We start from the raw sequence: 19,587 nt of genomic DNA on the forward strand, positions 1-19,587 counted from the left end.
ACACCAGATTTTAATACTGCTCAGGGCAGTAGGCAGAGCTGACACAGGTTGCTGGAGTGGTCTGGGCATCAGGGGATTGGGTATTCTCTGGACTGCCACTTCCTCCTTACCAAGTCCATAGTGGTAATTGGAATTAGGATATGGTTTAAGTCTCTCCTCTTTCCCAGGTTAGTGGTCAAATCTGAGTCACCCATCTCTAGAACCAAACTAAAAGAATAACAAGAAGAGCCGTTGTGAAGGATTCTTGTTTTATTTTTGTGTGAAAAGTAAAGTTCTTAACAGAATCAGAATTTGACTCAGAATTTAATAATTTTAGGAGCACCGAGTCTTCAGATTATACCCGCTTAGCATGAAAAATAAAGTCGGCAGATCAGAGGCTGGTTGAAGCAAATGCTTCAGTTGTACTATAACAGATAAAAGAGGGCCTGTGGAAATTCTGAGGTCACATTAAGGATGGGCTCAGTATTCATCCGTCTCTGGGGCAGTACCGAGCCAGGAGCCTCAGGGCCCTGTCCAGGTGTAGTGTGGGAAGGCGAGTAGCTCCGTGGAACAGCCCAGAGCAGCCTACGCCTCTGGCCTGTATTTCGGAGACTTACCTGGTTGGTGGGCATTGACCCGGATGGGACAACAGAGGTCTCGGAGGGAAAAGCACTCTGAACTCATGGGACAGTCCCCTCCAGATGCGCGTGGCACTAAGACCTCCCCCCTCCCCGCCCTTGCTCACTGAGCGCCCTAGCTTCTGTCCCCGGGATCTCGGGCATTAAATGGAAGGAGGCTACTCGGGTCCCAGCCTCCGTGGACTGCTTCTCAGGCGGCCGGGGCGCGGACGCTGCCGAGGGTGCCCCCGCCGCCGGCAGCTGAGGACGCCGCGGCGGGAACAAAGGCAGCACGTGTCTGGGCGGGGCGGCGGGCGGGGTCGCTCCCCGGCCCCGCCCCAGCCCTCCCCGTCCGGAGCTCCCCACCCGCCCGAGCTCAGCTGCGCGGTGCGTTCGCGAGTCTCACGCGGCCGGGCTGCTGCTGGCGCGGCAGCGCCGAGCGGGCGGTGAGCAGTGCGGGGAGGGGGCGGCTCCGCGGGGCGGGACGGGGAGGTGCCGCGAGTCCCCGCCGCCAGAGTCTGGGTCCTGGATGGGGCGCGGCGAGTAGAGAGGCGCCCGGGGCTCGCGGCCGCGTCGCTGCCCGCACCGCGCGCCGCTCGTGCTGAGCACGGCGGCGGCCCCAGCTCCCGGGTGAGACCAGGCCCGGCCGGCGCGTGGGCCGCGCGCGCGCGCGCGCGCCCGAGAGGGAGGCCGCTGAGGTGCGCGCCGGGGCGGGCGCGGGCGCGGCGGCGGCGGCGGCGGCGAAGGCGGCCGAGCTGGGGGCGGGGCCGCGGCGCCTGCAGAACCTTGGACAGAAGCTCTCGAGCCGCCGCCGCCGCGCGCGAGCCCCGCCGAGCCCCGGGACCGCGGCGCTGAGCCGCGGCGCGCATTGCGGAAGGTGCGGAGCGCCGGAGCCACCTGCTCGGTAAGCCTGCCCCTCGGGCAGCCCGCTGTCCCCGGGGGACCGGGGCCGCGGCCGCGCGCAGTGTCGAGGCGGGGTCCCCGGCCGCCTCCGCCGGCTCCCGCGCCCCCGCGCTGCCATCCGGACCGCGGCGGGAGCGGGTGCCGGTGCCGCAGTGGAGAGGCCGGGGTTGCGGCGCGGGGACGCGGGCGGGGCCGTGTCAACCGGGGAAGGCCCCGGGCGCGGGGCCGGGGCCGCCAAGGCCGGGGCGGAGGAGCGCGGCGCGAGCCCCGCCTGATGCTGAGAACCATCTTGTTTTCCCCCCACAGATCCGGAGGGGCGGCACGCGACCTCGGGAGCGCCCCCGCCTCCCCCTGGCCGCCGCGGGCTCGGTGAGCTTCTTTCCTCCAGCCGGCAGGCTGGGCGCGCAGGGGCGCGGGTCCCCGCCCGGCGCGCAGCGGCACCATGGGCACGGTGCTGTCCCTGTCCCCCAGCTACCGGAAGGCCACGCTGTTTGAGGATGGCGCGGCCACGGTGGGCCACTACACGGCCGTGCAGAACAGCAAGAACGCCAAGGACAAGAACCTGAAGCGGCACTCCATCATCTCCGTGCTGCCGTGGAAGAGGATCGTGGCCGTGTCGGCCAAGAAGAAGAACTCCAAGAAGGTGCAGCCCAACAGCAGCTACCAGAACAACATCACGCATCTCAACAATGAGAACCTGAAGAAGTCGCTGTCGTGCGCCAACCTGTCCACGTTCGCCCAGCCCCCGCCGGCCCAGCCGCCCGCCCCCCCTGCCAGCCAGCTCTCGGGTTCGCAGACAGGGGTCTCCTCGTCCGTCAAGAAGGCCCCGCACCCTGCCGTCAGCTCCGCAGGGACGCCCAAACGGGTCATCGTCCAGGCGTCCACCAGCGAGCTGCTGCGCTGCCTGGGCGAGTTCCTCTGTCGCCGGTGCTACCGCCTGAAGCACCTGTCCCCCACGGACCCTGTGCTCTGGCTGCGCAGCGTGGACCGCTCGCTGCTGCTGCAGGGCTGGCAGGACCAGGGCTTCATCACGCCGGCCAACGTGGTCTTCCTCTACATGCTCTGCCGGGATGTCATCTCCTCCGAGGTGGGTTCCGACCATGAGCTCCAGGCGGTCCTGCTGACCTGCCTGTACCTCTCCTACTCCTACATGGGCAACGAGATCTCCTACCCGCTCAAGCCCTTCCTGGTGGAGAGCTGCAAGGAGGCCTTTTGGGACCGCTGTCTCTCCGTCATCAACCTCATGAGCTCCAAGATGCTGCAGATCAACGCCGACCCCCACTACTTCACGCAGGTGTTCTCCGACCTGAAGAACGAGAGCGGCCAGGAGGACAAGAAGCGGCTCCTCCTCGGGCTGGACCGGTGAGCCCGCCAGCCTGCATCATGGCTCAAGGATTCAATTCATTTTTAAAAATTTATTCTTAAATCAGATTTTCTGTACAGTATGTGTCTAGCAAAGCCACCAAGGGCCTCTCCCTTCCCACCTCCCCTCCTTGGGGTTTTCCTCCGCCCTGTCAAGATCTCTGGGCGCTTCTGAACTCCCGAACCTTGTGCAACATTCAGAAGATGTATTCAGAGCCACCCTGGCCCCCGACATCTCACTCTGGGGAATTGAAAGGACTGACTGGCCTCTGCCGCCTGCGCCCTTGCTGGACCAAGGCAGGGAAGGCGGCCCACAGCCAGGCAGCCCAGGGAGGAACTGGAGTTTCTGGTTGGAGGCCCTTTGCTGGCTCCTGTTCTGGGTCGTCTGTTCTCCCAGAGGCTCCTGGAGACGGCCACCTGGACTGCGCCGCACGTGGGCTTAGGAGGCCAAACGCCCGTGGCCCTGGGACAGCCTCTTCAATCGAGGGGAAGCCGGCCTGGTGCGAAGATCATGTCCTCTAATTTGGCCATGCATGACCCTGGTTTGCTCTTTTTTCTTTTTTAGGGAGAAGGGCTTTCCTTTCATGGAGACATGGAACCGCCCCCACCCCCCCACAACCTCCCCTCCTTCGTCCCCCCACCCCCAGCCCTGTTGGTAGTGTTGGTTAATGAGCTGGTTTGACTCACTAAGTTCTTTCATTTTGGGTCCCGGCTCCCAAGGGGTGGGGTGACGCCAGGGACAACTCCTTTCTTGGGTGAATTTTTCATTTGAATCATGCAGCTTAGTCACCCCGTGGCGAAGGCCAGGGCAGCTGCAGGTGCCCATTGTCAACAGCCTGCCTCCCGGGCAGGTGGGGCTGCCATGCCTGGGACTGAGCCAGTGCCCATGACATTTGCCCTGCGGAGCTGCAGGGGTTGGGGTGGGGGTGATGTCAGGGATCAGGGTGATGTGGTAATGATGCACCCCTCCCCTCACCCCCTGTTGATTTAAAGCTGTTTACAAACAGTTGAGTCGCTTCTGAAGATGAAGCCTTGTCCTGAAAGGCCCAGGGAGACGGCTGGATCTTGGAGTCAATTATGAGCCGGGAGCCGAACTCCTGACTGCCTGCTGATTCTCCCGCTGATCATTTGCAGCTGCTGGTTTGGGTCTCCACCTTCAACCTCAGTGGCTGTAAAAAAAAAACCCATGATGTGTCACTTAATTTTCTTTCTGATTCTCCCAGATCGGTGGCTGGGGGCTTGGGAGAGGACCCAGAGAAGGGAGCCAGCCTTCCGCGATCCCTCTGGCTTTGGGGAACAAAGACTGATGTGAAGGCCCACAGAGAATTCTCTCTTCCAGTCTCAACCCCCAAGGGGGGCTAGAAGGGGAGGCTGGGGGTGAGGGAGGCAGGGGGCCGTTTTACATAGGATTAGCTTCCAGGTGGCTGCCATTTCAGCACAAGCACTACTGAAATTCACATAAAAAAGAGAAAGCTGTGAAACTGAGCTCCCGATTTAACAGGCCCGGCGTCGAGCCTGCGGCCCCGTGGTGCTCGCGAGAACGAGGGCCTGCCCCAAGCTGGGAGCACGGGCCTCAGCTGCGCCCTGAGGCCTATGCCCAGCCGCTCCCAGGACCGCCGGCCAGATTTACCTGCCGCGGGGTGGAAGGAACCCGTGGCTGCCGGCGGGGACCTCGCGTGCAGAGCCTCTGCTCCGCGGGAGTTGTCACACAGCCTGTCTGTGCAGATCCTGCTGCCGTGTGTGACCCGAGGTAGGCGGCCGGAGGGGGCGGCGGGGTCCGCGGCAGCACACGAGGGTGGGGGAGGGGTGGCGTCCGGGGGCCAAGTGTGAGCACCCGGGACCCGGGGTCTGGAGTCGCTCCTTCGTGGGCCTTGCTGGGCCTGAAACGGCGAGAACGCGCACCCGCGAGATTCCAGTCGTGTGTGTTTCCTTCTCTCTCTCCATATTTATTTTTTTAATTTATGGAGGCGGTGCAAATTTCAGGAATGGTTGGGGACTAAAGAAAGAAGTCTCTAGTTCCATCCATATGAAGCCTGGCGAGGTCTCCTCCTCTTGCACTGGTCATCAGTATTGTGTAAAGAAACCGATATACTTGAGTGTGCAAGCAATGAACCCATTTGACATGCTGCTATGAAGACTACTTTTAGAACAATTAAAAAAAAAAGAAAAACTAACCTACAAAAAAACCCCCACCCTTTATTCTTTAATTGTTGCTTTTACAGTGATATTGTGCATGCAAACCAGGAGCATTTTGTGTCTTAAGAAAAATAATCTTAGAACAGATGGCTGTGAAAATTACACCCGTGCACAGAACAAGTCACAGGAATAATAGTTCAGGATTTGGTTTTTCTCTTTTTTCTTGTAAAACCTGAAGGGTTGATATATTCTTTCCATGCAGTTATTAGAACTTAGTTTTGTTCTAGCAGTTGTTAAACTTGCAATGAAAAGGAAATGTGCCATTTTTTTTTCCACTTGGAACTATTCTTAGCTGTATATTTGAAACTGCTAATTACACATGTGTGATGTATGTTGGTTTTTTAGTGCAATTTCTTCTGTAGCTATTCTTTGACCAAACTGTGGGTATTGTTAATATTAATTTATATTTGTCTCATTTTTGTATGTATGCATAGCGTGTTTGTAAGTATGTGTGGTTTATAATCTGACAAGGTCATGAAGCTCAGTTTGGCTGTAATTTAATTCCCCTCCCCTTATTTTTATTTATTTTTGTACTGTGCTGATTAAATAAAATGCACTGACCATCCATTACACAGACCGTTTTTTGTGGGCACATCCTTCAAGAGCAGTCTGGGGGCTCATTTTTATAAAGGATTCTTGTGCTCAGAACATAATTGGATTGCGGTGTGGGGGAGGGGAGGAGGGCAGGGTTAGGGGAGAAGGCTTAATAATTGTGTTCACTGTTAAGGTGATTAAGAAAGAAGCCTAGGTGAAGTCAACTTGGGTTTCTTGGCGTGGCCAGGGCAGGAGTTGGTCTCTCAAGGTCCAGGACCTCCGACCAGGGTGGGTCAGGCCCAGGTATGGCCTGGCGAGGGCTGGGCCCCCAAGTGTGCTGGCCCAGGCTCTGCTTGTAGCGCACTGCCCTGAGGCCCCCCGGCCAGCAGGAGCGGGCTGGGTCCGTGTGGTTCAGCCCCGCCAGCCTAGCTCTGTGCAGGTTTCAAGAGGAAACTCCAGCTCCCAGATAAGCAGCCTCCCCAGCCCCTAATTGTGGCAAGGCTGGGGCCCCCTACCGGTTGTATTGCCATCGGTCTGTGCTCACTCTTGCCACCAGCCTGGGCCTTGGAGACCTGGTTTTTTTGGCCTCAGTCCTCCCTGGGCTCTGCGCCTGGTGGGCTGGAGCTGCCCTGGGCCTTGGGGGCACTTGTTCAGGTTGTGCCTTTGAAGCTGGCAGCCTTTCGATTGGGACGCCTTCTTTGTCTTCTGAGTCAGAAGCCGTCATTGCATGCTCAGGCCAGTGACTGGGGATTGGGAGCATCCTCTGGCTGCAGCACTCTGGGGTGCTGGGGTTGCCCCATCTCCCTGCAGGGCCTTGCCTGCCGGCAGCTCACCCACCCCAACCAGAGGGCTCAGGGAGGGGCTGACCAGCCAGCCAGGGTGCACTCAGGCCTCTACCTGAGCTGCAGCCCTGGGCGTCTGGGCCTTGCCTTTATTTGCACATTTGCATGCTTCGATTTCAGTAAAAGTGAAAGCAAAGCGCTTTCAGTGTGCAGGCCTCAAAATAGTGGTTAACACCACCACCTGGCCCCCTCCTGACTCCTCCTTCCCACAGCTGTCTTCTATTTAATATTTTTCATCAAAAGCCTCAGGCCAACTATCCTCCATTTTTACCTTACTTGTGCTTAATGCTCCTTACAGCCTCCAGGATAACAATTTACTTTCTACATGCCCAAATTTCACCATTTTAGATAGTTTTCAACTCAATAAGCAGAATACCTTTAAGAGGAAGATTTAATGCTTTATTGCTCTTGATGATAAATCAAAATATGCTTTAGAAATAAAGTTAATTTAATGGAAAATAGGAATATACGCACCAAACCATAAAACCACATTTAACTAAATCACGAGAAAACACTTCATTGCATACAATCACTGTGTCCCCCCTGCTTTGCCTTCGGCGCTGTGATCACACCCGAAATTCTTTCCCTCAGTGACCACACACACTGACTTCTTGCAGGACATCATGAAAAAGTGCTTGTGGACGGTGCTCGCGCGCCGGCCCTCAGCCGGGAGGCGCTGCGCTCGAGGGCCAAAGGCCACACCCAAAGGCGGGAGGTGGACTCCAGAACCTGCTCCTCTCCAGCCTCTGAAAGGCACTCGTTTGGCATGTTCTGTTTTGGTGTGTTCTGTTTTGGTGTGTCTAAAACGTAACGTTTGCATGTATCTAGTAAAGCAACAAGTTTGGGGCAGTAAGTGGAAACGAGAGGCGATGTTCCAGTTAAGGAGGACCGATAGCGTCAAGGCAGTTGGCAAAGCTGTGGGTGTTGCTGAATGGGGTCCTGCGCGGGTAGCTGACCAGGCTTGGAGGATGAGAGTGGGTTTCGGAGACCAGGATGGCAGCAGGGCTTTGTGTTGTGGATGGTATGGGGTGTGCATGTGCTCAGAGCCCTGGCGGCGGGGGCAGGCCCTGGGTGTGCTGGGCGGGGCTGGGGTGCCGGGGGCGGGGGTGGGGAGGAGCGTGGAGGTCGCGCGGCGGGGGTGGGGGTGGGGGAGCCCCGGGGCGAAACAGTGAAGAAAAGCCAGGATGTCCTTCTTGGACACCCTGCTTGGCTCCGCCTGGGGCGTGGGCCCACTCTCAGCGCCCCCTTAACCACATGGGGTGCCTGAGTCTTGACTCTTGAAGGTTCCAGGCTGGGAGCCCGGGGGCTGCCCAGGGGAGTGCGGCATGGTCCTGGGGCATCTGGAGCACACGTGTGCTCTGCAGGACAGGGACTGGCAGGGCGCCGCTCTCCTGGCCTGGGTGGGCATCCTGGCCTGGCCTGCAGTGCCAGGACCCCTGCTCTCTTTCCTATCGCTCCCCTTCCCCAGGTTCCTCTGGGCCCCGATCCTCCTGCCCACGGCCTGGTTCACCACGTGAGTGTGAGGCAGAGGCGTTGGAGGGGGAAAACTTCAGACCCCCTAGTGCTCCCCTTTCTTTCCATTTTATTAGTGTTCCTGACACCAGTGTGGCACAGCAGACGTGGTATCTGGTTAGTAACCCTGCTCCTAACTGCAGAAGTAAGTGTAAGACAACCACGGCCTGAGCTGCATGGTTAAGTAAGACGGTTCCTGGAGCATTCCCCGAGCCATGCTCTCTGGGCAGAGGGTCAAGGGGCCGGGGGCTGGCTCTGAGTGGGGCAGACTGCCCACTGGGCGAGGTGGTTCCTTTGGCCAGGGGCTCCTGGGCTGAGGGGCTGGCTCTCCAGGTGAACCTGCTCACCTGGTGGTCTTGGCGGGCTGCTGGGGAGAGGGGGTCCATGGGGAGTTCTGAGAAGCTCCCTGAACCAGGGCGTGGGGTTGCTATCCTTGGGGAGGAGGGGGCACCTGGGCCCAGAGAGGGCAGGGCTACCTCCCCACAGCCGCCCCCAACTCCAGAGGTTTGGTTTGGTTGGAAACAACATCCAGGCTCCCCCAGCCCTCCCCTGGCAGGGCCAGTAGCCAGTCACAGGGCCAGGCAGGCCTATCTGACCTGGCATGGGGGTGGCCCTCACTGACCAGAGGGGAGCTGTTCTGGAGAAGCTGCTGCAGGCTGGGCAGGACACAGGGTCTTTGATTTGTTGAGGGGGCCGTGGACAGTCGGGACAGAGGAAGACAGAGATCAAAGGCAGAAGCCGGGCTGGACCTCAGGGAGGAGCCGCAGGGGAGGCAGGGGGCTCCCTCCCAGCCTGGACCCTGGCGAGCAGGCGTCTAGCGGTGGCTGGGCAGGCAGCCCCCGTCTCCCTGCGCTTCAATTGCCGGGCACGCTGAGGATGAAGCCTGAGCGATTCTTGGTGAAGTCAGGCTGCGGCTGGTTGAGCCGTGTCTCCACGGAGACCGTGCACTTCTTCCCGTGCAGGCTGCACTGGACGGGGTTGGTGACGTTGACTTGAAGGTGGCGCTTCTCACTGGAAGAACCAAGAAGACGGGCAGTTAGCAGGTGGCTGGGGGTTGAGGGGAGTCTCCCGGGCCACCCAGGTGCCCCCCAGGCTGGGCACAGAGAGGGTGAGGATGGGAGAGATGGTGCTTGGCTATAGGCCCAAACCAAAGTCATAGGCGAGCCAGGGCCCAGCTCCCGAGAACCCACATGTGGGGCAGGACAGAGCATGGAGCTGCAGCGGAGCCGCGGTTACCACCCTCGGGCCTGAGGCCAAGGACCAAGGCCTGGGCTTTAGATGTCAGCTGGGGGATGTGGCGTCAAGGGGCTCTGATGTGATCATCAGCTTTCTCTGATGCCAAGAGAGAGCTCCAGGGGTGCTGCGTCCAGGGGCAAATGGAGGCTCTTCCCTACCCATGGTCTCCGACAAGAGAAATGCCTTCCGTGAGTCCTGGCTCGGCCCTGGCTGTCGTGGGTCTGGCTGTGAGAACCAGTCTGATGCCAGCGGCCCTGGGGTCGGGGGTGCTGCCCCCACATGGGGCGGCTCTGTGGTTGGCAACGTGGCAGGGAGGGTGAGCGGCGCTTCTACCCGTACGGCTGGCAGCTTGTGCGTGTTCCCCAGCCCAGGGGCCACGTGGCCCTCCTGGCCCAGCCAGGGTGCCGGGCGGGGAGGCTGTGCGCCTGCTAGGTAGAAGCAGTGCCCGTCCTCTGGCGCCTTGAGACGCACCAAGTGCACTTCAGGTGCCGTCTGCGTAAGAGCCGGGAGACCTGGTGGCCGGCACGGTCTCACCCTGTGCCTTGTGCCTTGCTGGCTTTCTCAGCACCGGGAGGTCTGGACAGGCTGGCCTGGCTCCCTGTGCCGGGACTGCCTTCGATTCCCCTGGGGCGCTCTTGGGTGTGGTCAGGTTGGGCTTCCTGGGCCGTGGCTGCTCCTGGCGTTGGACAGGGGATGCCAAGGGTCCACCTGGATGGGAGGCCAGGCCGATGCTGGCCCAGGGGAGAGGGAAGCGCTTTCCAGGCACTGCCTGGCCTGGGTGACACTATCTCTCAGACCCTTTACTCCATAGGAAGAGCACCCGTGGGCAGTGGCGCGCTCAGCCTCTGAGTGCTCGGAAGCAGGCTGGCCTTTGCCGCAGCACTGAGTGGGCAGCTGTGGCCGTGTTCTTAGGGGCTTTCCACATGGCTGTTTCCTACCAGCTTTCTTGTTCAACGTGTTGTTGGAGCAGAAAATGGGCACAGGAAGAGACCCACTGTTATGTCTCATGGGCATTAGGTATCTGCTGCTTAATGTCTCGTCCGCTGCAGCTAAAACCTTGGCTTAGATGGCTATTTTTAACCAGGCTTGGGCATAAAAATAGCAGAGCCCATTGTGGGCAGTGCCTTGGGCACCTCTTCACTCCTGCAGGAGCCAGGATGCTGTGCCTGTGGTCTTGGTGAGGGGTCCTTGGACCCTCCAGACCAAGCAGAGCCCTGGCACTGAAGCCCTGCTTGCAGCTGGAGATGCCCCGAGTTCCTGCCTGTCTTTGCAGGGCTGCTGTGGGGTTTGGGCAGAAGAGAGGGGCTTGAATAGTTACACGTGTTGAGGGCAGGAAGAAGCACCAGCTTTCTGGTCTGAAGAGCTAGGCGGCTAAGCGACCCCTGGCTGATGCCATCCACACTTCCATCAACTGACAACAAAGTAAGGTAATGTGGATCGAGTCTGACTTGTAGAGGAAGAAAACAGAATTACCACACGACCCAGCAATTCCACTTCTGGATATATACCCAAAAGAAGTGAAAACAGGTGTTCAAACAAAAACTTGTACAGGAATGTTTATAGCAGCATTATTTACAGTAATGCAGAATAAACTTTGGATATAATTCATCCATTTATGATAAAAAAAAAAAAACCTCTTCAGATAGTGGGCACAGAGAGAACACACTTCAGTATAATAAAGGCCATATATATGGCAAACCCACAACTAACATCATACTCAGTGGTGAAAAGCTGAAAGCGTATTCTCTAAGATCAAGCGCCCACTCTGGACACTTATTCAACGTGGTTTTGAAAGTCCTAGCCACAGCAATTGGAGAAGAATGACCATACTGCCCAAGGCAATCTACATTCGCAGTGCAATCCCAAATTACCAATGGCATTTTCCACAGAACTAGAACAAGAATTTTTAAAATTTGGGTTTCCCTGTGGCTCAGCAGTAAAGAATCCACGTGCACTGCAGGAGATGTGGGTTCAGTCCCTGGGTCGGGAAGATCCCTTGGAGGAGGGAATGGCAACTCACTCTAGTATTCTTGCCTGGAAAGCCCCATGGACAGAGGAACCTGGTGGGCTACAGTCCATGGGGTTGCACAGTTTGGACACGACTGAGCAACTGAGCACTCAAAAAATTTTTTTTGGAAAATACATATGGAAACACAAACCCCCCTGAAAAACCAAAACGATCCTGAGAAAGAAGAATGGAGCTGGAGGAATCGCCCTCCTTGACCTCAGACTATACTACAAAGCTACAGTAATCATAACAACGTGGCATGGCATAAAAACACGCTTATAGATCAGTGGAGCAGGAGAGAGAGCCCAGAAACAAACCCACACACTTATGGTCAATTAATCTACGACAAAGGAGGTAAGAATACAATGGAGAAGAGACAGTCTCTTCAATAAGTGGTGCTGGAAAAACTGGACAGTAAAAGAATGAAATCAGAACACAACACTATCTACAAAAATAAACTCAAAATGAGTTAAAGACGTAAACGTAACACCACATACTATAAAACTCCTAACATATGCCTAGGAGTGGGGTTTTAGGGTCATAGGGTAACTCTTTGGTTCTTAAACTCTACTGTCCTTTATAGCAGCTATACCAATTTACTGGAGAAGGCGATGGCACCCCACTCCAGTACTCTTGCCTGGAAATCCCATGGACCGGAGGAGCCTATTGGGCTGCAGTCCATGGGGTCGCTAAGAGTCAGACACGACTGAGCAACTTCACTTTCACTCTTCACTTTCCGGCATTGGAGAAGGAAATGGCAACCCATTCCGTTGTTCTTGCCTGGAGAATCCCAGGGACAGGGGAGCCTGGTGGGCTGCTGTCTATGGGGTTGCACAGAGTCGGAGACGACTGAAGCAACTTAGCAGCAGCATACCAATTTACAGTCCCACCAAGTGTAGGAGGGTTTCTTTTTCTCCACACCCTCTCCAGCATTTAATATTGTAGATTTTTTGAAGATGGCTATTCTGACTGGTGTGAAGTGATACCTCATTATAGTTTGATTTGCATTTCTCTAAAAATTAGCAACACTGAACATCTTTTCATGTGCCTTTTGGCCATCTGTATGTCTTCTGCCCATTTTTGGTTGGGTTGTTTATTGTTTTGATATTAAGCTCTATGAGCTGTGTGTATATCTTTGAAATTAATCCCTTTTCAGTAGCATTGTTTGCAGATATTTTCTCCCTTTCTGTAGGCTGTCTTTCCTTTTTGTCTATGGTTTCCTTTGGTGTGCAAAAGCTTTTAGGTTTAATTAGGTCCCATTTGTTTATTTTTGTTTTTATTTCCATTAGGAGACAGATCCTAAAAGATACTGCTACAATTTAGGTCCAAGAGTGCTCTGCCTATGTTTTCCTCTAGGAGTTTTATAGCATCATCGTATATCTGGAAAACACCATAATTAAAAAACATACATGCACCTCAGTTCACTGCAGTACTGTTCACATGGAAGCAAACTGAATTTCCATTGACAGATGAATGGATAAATAAGATGTGGTACACATATACCATGGAATGTTACTCAGCCATAAAAAAGAATGAAATAATGCCACTTGCCGCAATATGGATGGATGTAGAGATTATCATACTAAATGAAGTAAGTCAGAGAAAGACAAATATATGATATCACTTATGTATGTAATCCAAAACTTGGTGCAAAGTTTAAAATCTTATTTACAAAACAGAAATTGACATACAGACATAGAAAACAAACTTATGGTTCCCAAAGGGGACAGAGGGGAGGGAGAGAGATAAATTAGAAGATTAATATATACGCACTACCATACATAAAGTAAATAAACAACAGGGACCTCCTATATAGCACAGGGAACTATATTCAATATCTTCTAATAAGCTACGATGGAAAATAATCTGAAAAATAATATATGTACATATAACTGAATCACTTTGCTGTACACTAGAAACTAACACAACATTGTAAATTAGCTGTACTTCAATGATTAAAAGGTAGGAATAACCCAAGCATCTATCAACTGATGAAGGGACAAACAAACGTGGTCCAATAAAAAATTATTTAGCCATAGAAAGAATGAAGTAATGATGCCTGCTACAACATGGATGATACCTTGTTAAGCTAGACAGAAAAAGCTACATGTTATATAATTCCACTCATATGAAATGTCAGAATAAGCAAATTCATAGAGACAGAAAACAGAGCAGTTGGGGTGTTCCTTTGATGAAAATATTCTGGAACTCGTCAGTGGTGATGGGTGTGCAACACTGAATGTACTAATTGTGACCAATGGTAAATTTTAAGTTACGGCTATTTTACCACAATTTTTTTTTCCAAGTGGGTTGATCTAAAGGAAATGTAAGAACTTGCCCTCAAACCGTGTTTTTTTCCTCAGCATTTTAATAGGGTTTTAAGGCCAGCGAGGGGTTTCTTGTGCTTATCTCGCAGACAGACCAGCGTGGGAGGGTCCAAAAGGCAGATAAGGGAGTGGATTCTCTGCAGGTGTCAAGTGACATCTTCTGCTGGAGCTTCACCACACTGGAAATCTTCATGGAACCAGCGCACGGTCCTTAGCTTTTAAAGAAACGAGCAGATTTTATAGCTGCCGATGACAGCTGAGTTGGAGGCTGTGGGCTGTGAGGGGGAGGGGCTTTCCTCCCCATTTTCTGTTACCGGATTTAATGGCTCAGCAAACTGTGGAATTCGGGTACTTTCATCTCGTTTCATCTGTTCCAAGCCATCATTGCAGACAAATGGCCTTGATCAAGTTACTTTGCTTCCGCTTCCTCCAGTCCTGTGTTCATCAGAGAAATCCATGGGTCAACACAAGACCGGATCCTCGGGCATCCCTTGCAGCCATGCACTGAAAAGTCTTGCATTCAGTGTGGTAGCGCGTCTGCAGGGGCCGAACCAGCCCAGAACTTGTCCCTGCTGTCCAGACCCCTGCCCCGCAGCAGCCCGGGACTTGAGCCACCTTCTCTCTCTCTCTTTTTTTAAATTTATTTATTGTGTCTGTGCTAGGTCTTTGTTGCTGCGAGAGGGCTTTCTCTAGTTGCGGTGAGCGGGGGGCTACTCTTGAGCTGGGGTATGTGGGCTTCTCACCGTGGTGGCCGCTCTTCTTGCAGAGCACGGGCCCTAGGCGTACGGGCTTCAGTAGTCGTGGTGCAAAGTCTTAGTTGTCCCTCAGCATGTGAAATCTTCCTGGACCAGGGATCAAACCTACGTCCCCTGCATTGGCAGGTGGATTCTTATCCACTGGATCAGCAGGGAAGCCCCACCCTCTGTTCTTGAGGGGGTTCCCTGCTGGAGCTCTAACTCGTGCACTTGAAGGGAACTGGGATGCGAGTGAGGGGAAGTGCAGTGGGCTGATGCACGGATCCTCTGGGGGAGTGGCCAGCAGTTCCAGAGACTTCAGGGCTAACGCAATGATCTCTGTGTTTGGTCACAGGATGTGGTGGGAGGAAGCTTGCCTTGTACCAAGCACAGGCAGGTCATAAAGAGATGCTTTTCGCAGCGGTGAGACATGTAGTGTTTCACAATAAACCTTAGATTCACCAGGACGGGCCGCCCTCCACCTGAATGCCTCCGGGGCAAGTGCAGGGTCTCCAGCTCCCAGGGAGGACAATGGCCCGCTCGTTTCTGCAGCTGGTCCCTACATGTTTCGCTTCCTGCAAGAAGGAAGTCCTTTGACATGAGTCCTTCTGCTCATGTCAAACCACAGAGGGCAGCTTTCAAAATTCTGCTGTAGGAAATGCTACTTCTGTTTTTGTCAGGGTCGAACGGACACTTTGACCACGGTCCCTCCTCAAGCAAGTCTGAGAATCCAAGCGCCCGTGCAGTCTTGAGCGGGGGTGTCACATCTCCTGGCCTGCTGGGTCTCTCTGGGTTTGTGGCTGGTGAGGGATGGGGGGGCGGGTGACACCATTTTTTAAAAGTTTTTTCTTTTTTTTTTTTTAACTTATTTGGCTACACTGGGTCTCAGCTGCAGTACATGGACTCTGTAGTTACTCCAAGGCTTGCAGGATCTTATTTTCCTGACCATGCAGGGATGGAACCTGTATCCCCCGAACTGCAAGGCCGATTCTTAACCACTGGACCGCCAGGGAAGTCCGTGACACCACACTGGAACTCAGTCAGTAATGGTTCTGGGCAGGCAGCATGTCCTGAGGACCCCACGCAGCCTGCATTTTCCTCCTCCACCACACCACTGAATGACAGGCTCCCGGTCTGGTGGGCAGAACCCCTGTGGCCCTGACGCCTCCTCTCCAGGCAGGGACACCCTCCCCCAGGGCTCTCCTCTCTCAGCCCCATCACCCATCTCTCCCCCATCCACTCTCCTCCTCTTGGTGGAGATTTACCAAGCACCCATGATGGGCTGGGCTCCGTCCAGAGAAAGTGAACATAAAGAGGGTAGGATGCAGACCCTGACTTCAAGGCACCCATTCTTTTTCTTTTTTTAAAAAATTTTTCTCTTGTATGTATGTGGTCGCTCGGTCATGTCCGACTCCTTGCTACCCTTTGGACTGCAGCTTGCCGGTACAGCCAGTTAACACTGCTGTGATGCTTTTAGGTTGACAGCAGAGGAACTCGGTCATACACATGCATGTTTCCATTCTCCCCCAAACTCGCCTCCCAATCAAGCGGCCACGTGACACTGAGCAGAACTCCCTGGGCTATACGGTAGGTCCTTGTTAAGGCGCCCATCCTTGACAGGAAGATGGGCAAGCGCGAATGACCCGAGATACGCACAGGGGCCACCTGAGCGTGGGTGGCTGGCCTGGGATGCCAGAGGGGATGACGTCAGACAGACGCCTCGAGAAGCGGCAGGGATCGTGCAGGAGCCTGTTTCTGTCTCCTCGCTCCCTAGATACGTTTATCTTTGGTCCTTTTCATTCTATACATTCTCCCCCAGTGCCCTGCTTCCCTGGTGGCTCAGTGGTAAAGAATCCGCCTGCCGGTGCAGGAGACCTGGGTTCAATCCCTGGGTTGGGAAGATCCCCTGGAGAAGGAAATGGCAACCCACTCCAGTATTCTTGCCTGGAAAGTCCTGTGGGCAGAGAAGCCTGGCAGGCTACAGTCTACAGGGTTGCAGAGAGTTGGACATGACTGAGTGACTGAGCACACATACCTCCACACTCTCCTCCAGGGTGTCACCCATAACTGTGGTTTCAAGGACAATTACCCAATCAGTGCCCCCTGTCTCAGCCAGAGGCCCAAGCACATAGGTGCAGCCACCCGCTAGACAAATCCCCTGGATGTGCCACAGACAGCTGAGCCTGTGTGTGTCCAACCCTGAGCTCATCCTCTTGGCCCCTTCCCCAAACTGCTTCCCTCCTCCTGTCGAGCCTGTCACAGGGAGACGTGTCATCATTCATCCATCACACGGGCCGGGAAGCCCGGCTCAGCCCGGGTCCCTCCTCCGCCCACGTCATTACTGAGTTCTCTTTTATTTCACTTTCTCGGTCTCTTTCCGCCGCCACCCTTACTGCCCAGAACCCCAGCCCCCTTTTCCTACTTATGAACACAGCCGCCTAACCCAGTCTTCTGTCTTCGGTTTGCCCTGCACTCCACTTCAAACATGTCCTCCTCGTTGTCATCAGAGAGATATTTAAAGGCACTAAAAGATGCTGTCATTCTGCTGCTAAAAACCTCTTCAGTCATTCCGCAGTGCTTTCCAGAACCGCCTGCCTCCCACTCCCCACCCCCAGACCGAGCTGGGTGCCCCCTGTTCTCTCGAAGCCCCGAGCAGGCAATGGTACTGCTTCCAACAGTGTGATTGGAGCTGACAAGCTCTGCTCACTGTGTACAAATGTCTTCAACATGAACACGATTCCCCAGGAAGAATATTTAAAATCAAAGTAGAGGTTGCAGGCCAGGGAGGGTGACCCTCCAGGGTCAGGAAGAAGGACGGGGTGGGATGTCAGCGGATGCCAAGCCAAGGACACGCAGGCACCAGGGCTGAGATCAGTGTGAGGCTGCCGGTCACCAGGAGCCTGCCTCCCAGCGTGGCAGAGAGGCACAGAGCCATGGTGTGAGAAGATACACACAAAAAGGGTTTTCCAGTAAAAAAGAAAAAAAAAGAAAACCTCAAGCTTTCTTCTCTCGACCTCTTGAAAAACAGATCCACTGCAGGTTCCCAAAGGCAGGGCAAACCTGGACACCTAGGGCGAAAAGATACACCGCTTGCAAAGGAATCATAGGCCTGCTCATCGACTGGGAGGGAAAAATGAAAACACAGACTCATCAAAGGGTTTGTGGAAAATATCTGTCAACCTGGAATTCTATCCCCGACCCATCACCTGAGCACGGGGCCAACAGAAAGGCTTTCTCAGACAATGAGGGTGAGCCCCGGGGAGTTGGGCAAGCTCAGCTCTCAGGTAAAGAAGGACCCTGTCGTTCGTCAGGAAAGACACTGAATCCAGAGGGAAAGCGTGGTGCGGGCGATGTGCTGGGAGCAGACCCACCGGCAAGCACGCAGGTCAGTCTCAGTAAGCAGTAAACACAGCACTGATGAAGGTGACTGAGCGTTTCAAACCAACATGAAACAACATCCTGGAGAAGAGCAACGTGAGAGATGGGCTGTGGTCCCAGGAAACTGTTCCAGGGTCCTCATCTCATCTGGGAGGAGGGTAAGGAGACTGATGAACTTCAGGCTCCACAGACAAGCACAAAAGTAAAGGCAACTGATGGTAAATGAGAAGGTAAGACTGCAGTGCGCACCTTCCAAAGAAGCGGAAGGAAGGGGGACAAGAAAGTCTGCTTCACTTAATGGAAGGAAGGAAAGGTGAGCAAAAGGAGCAAAGAAGGAACACGGGGACGAGAAAACATAAGCCGACACAGAGGTGAACCCCTGTTAACCTCAGAGACATAGTAATACGTCTTTTGTTGTTTAGTTGCTAAGTCGTGTCCGACTCTTTTGCGACCCCGTGGATGGTAGCCCGCCAGGCTCCTCTGTCCATGGGATTTCCCAGGCAAGAATACTGGATGGGGTTGCCATTTCCTTCTCTAGGGGATCTTCCCGACCCAGGGATCGAACCCGCAGCTCCCGCATTGGCAGGCGGATTCTTTATCGCTGAACCACCAGGGAAGCATGTCTTTTGTTACCTGAACTTGACTGACTGCAGTGTTTCAATATTCACTTACATAATAAATTGCTGGTCACACTCGTTAATTTCTGCAAGAACCACCCCCACCCCACCCCAGCCTGCCCTGGTCAATAATGTGTTAAAAGGGAGTTCTCAGACTGAATTGAGAAATGTGGCTAGAAGTCTATTTGCAAGAGACCCATCTCGGGCCTATTGACAAAGATAAGTTAAAGGAAGAAACAAGATATGCAAGGCAAATGTTAATCACAAGAAAGCTGGCAGACAGCGCTGCTGCTGGGGAAAGAACTGGTGAGATAACGCTCTCCTTTTTCAAGGAGTTGTTCGCTAGGAAGATCCTCTCCAGAAGACAGCGAATACATTTGTGTGAGACGGCGTGAGATGTGCAAAGATACAATGACATGTCCACAAATAGTCAATGATGTTAATATACTTTCCCCCCAAACGTACAGGTCTGCAGACAAAAGAACACAGACTTGAACCCAATTAATAATATAGATATGAACCAAATAAATAAGCTTTGTGTGTTCAACTATATTCAACAATTAGAGAATACACATTTTTTGAAATTGGAGTGTAACTGCTTTGCAATGTTGTGTTACTTTCTGCTGTACAGCAAAGTGAGCCAGCTATATAGTATACCTATATCCCCTCCCTCTTGGACTCCCCCCAAACATCCCACATCCCACCCCTCTAGGTCATCACAGAGCACCGAGCTGAGCTCCCTGTGCTACACAGCAGCTTCTCAATGGCCATCTGTTTTACACAGAGTGGTAGTATACATATGTCAGTGCTGATCTCTCAATTCATCCCATCCTCTCCTTTCCCCACCGTGTCTACAAGTATGTTCTCTACATTTGCGTCTCTATTCCTGCCCAGCAAATAGGTTCATTGGTGCCATTTTTCTAGATTCCCCATATATTTGTTAATATATTTGTTTTCCTTTCTGACTGACTTCACTCTATATGACAGACTCTGGGTCCATCCACGTCTCCACAAATGACCCAATTTCGTTCCTCGTTATGGTTGAGTAATATTCCACTGTATATATGTACAACATCTTCTTTATCCATTCATCTGTTGATGGATATTTAGGTTGCTTTCATGTCCTGGCTATTGTAAATAGTGCTGCAATGAAGAATGTGGTATATGTGTCTTTTAAAAAAATTATTTATTTATTTGACTGTGCTGGGTCTTAGTGTTGGTATTTGGGATCAAGTTCCTTGACCATGGATGAAACCCAGGCCCCCTGCATTGAGAGTTCAGATTCTTAGCCACTGGGCCACCAGGGAAGTCCTGCATGTGTGTCTTTTTGAATTATGGTTTT

General features: G+C 53.8%; 2 protein-coding genes across 5 annotated transcripts in view; one reads left to right on the forward strand and one right to left on the reverse strand.

The window, feature by feature from the left end:
- Positions 1–1,811: 1,811 nt before the first annotated feature.
- Positions 1,812–19,587, forward strand: part of CDK5R1 (cyclin dependent kinase 5 regulatory subunit 1) — a 51,962-nt gene continuing 34,186 nt past the window's right edge. For 3 of the 4 annotated variants that reach the window (XM_055577250.1, XM_055577249.1, XM_055577251.1), the window contains exon 1: positions 1,812–4,611. In XM_055577250.1, coding sequence (XP_055433225.1) covers positions 1,942–2,865 — 924 coding nt within the window. In that variant the 5' untranslated portion in view covers positions 1,812–1,941 and the 3' untranslated portion in view covers positions 2,866–4,611. Of the gene's footprint in view, positions 4,612–4,828; positions 5,623–19,587 lie in introns of those variants that run through there. The other variant, XM_055577252.1, reaches the window with a different exon arrangement.
- The window catches only part of MYO1D (myosin ID), a 361,374-nt gene continuing 348,607 nt past the window's right edge, over positions 6,821–19,587 (reverse strand). Inside the window, exon 22 of the mRNA XM_055577237.1 lies at positions 6,821–8,956. Within this exon, the coding sequence (XP_055433212.1) occupies positions 8,800–8,956 (157 nt within the window). The 3' untranslated portion in view covers positions 6,821–8,799. The remainder of the gene's footprint in view (positions 8,957–19,587) is intronic.

This window comes from Bubalus kerabau, chromosome 4 (genome assembly GCF_029407905.1).
Source record: "Bubalus kerabau isolate K-KA32 ecotype Philippines breed swamp buffalo chromosome 4, PCC_UOA_SB_1v2, whole genome shotgun sequence".
NCBI lineage: Eukaryota > Metazoa > Chordata > Mammalia > Artiodactyla > Bovidae > Bubalus > Bubalus kerabau.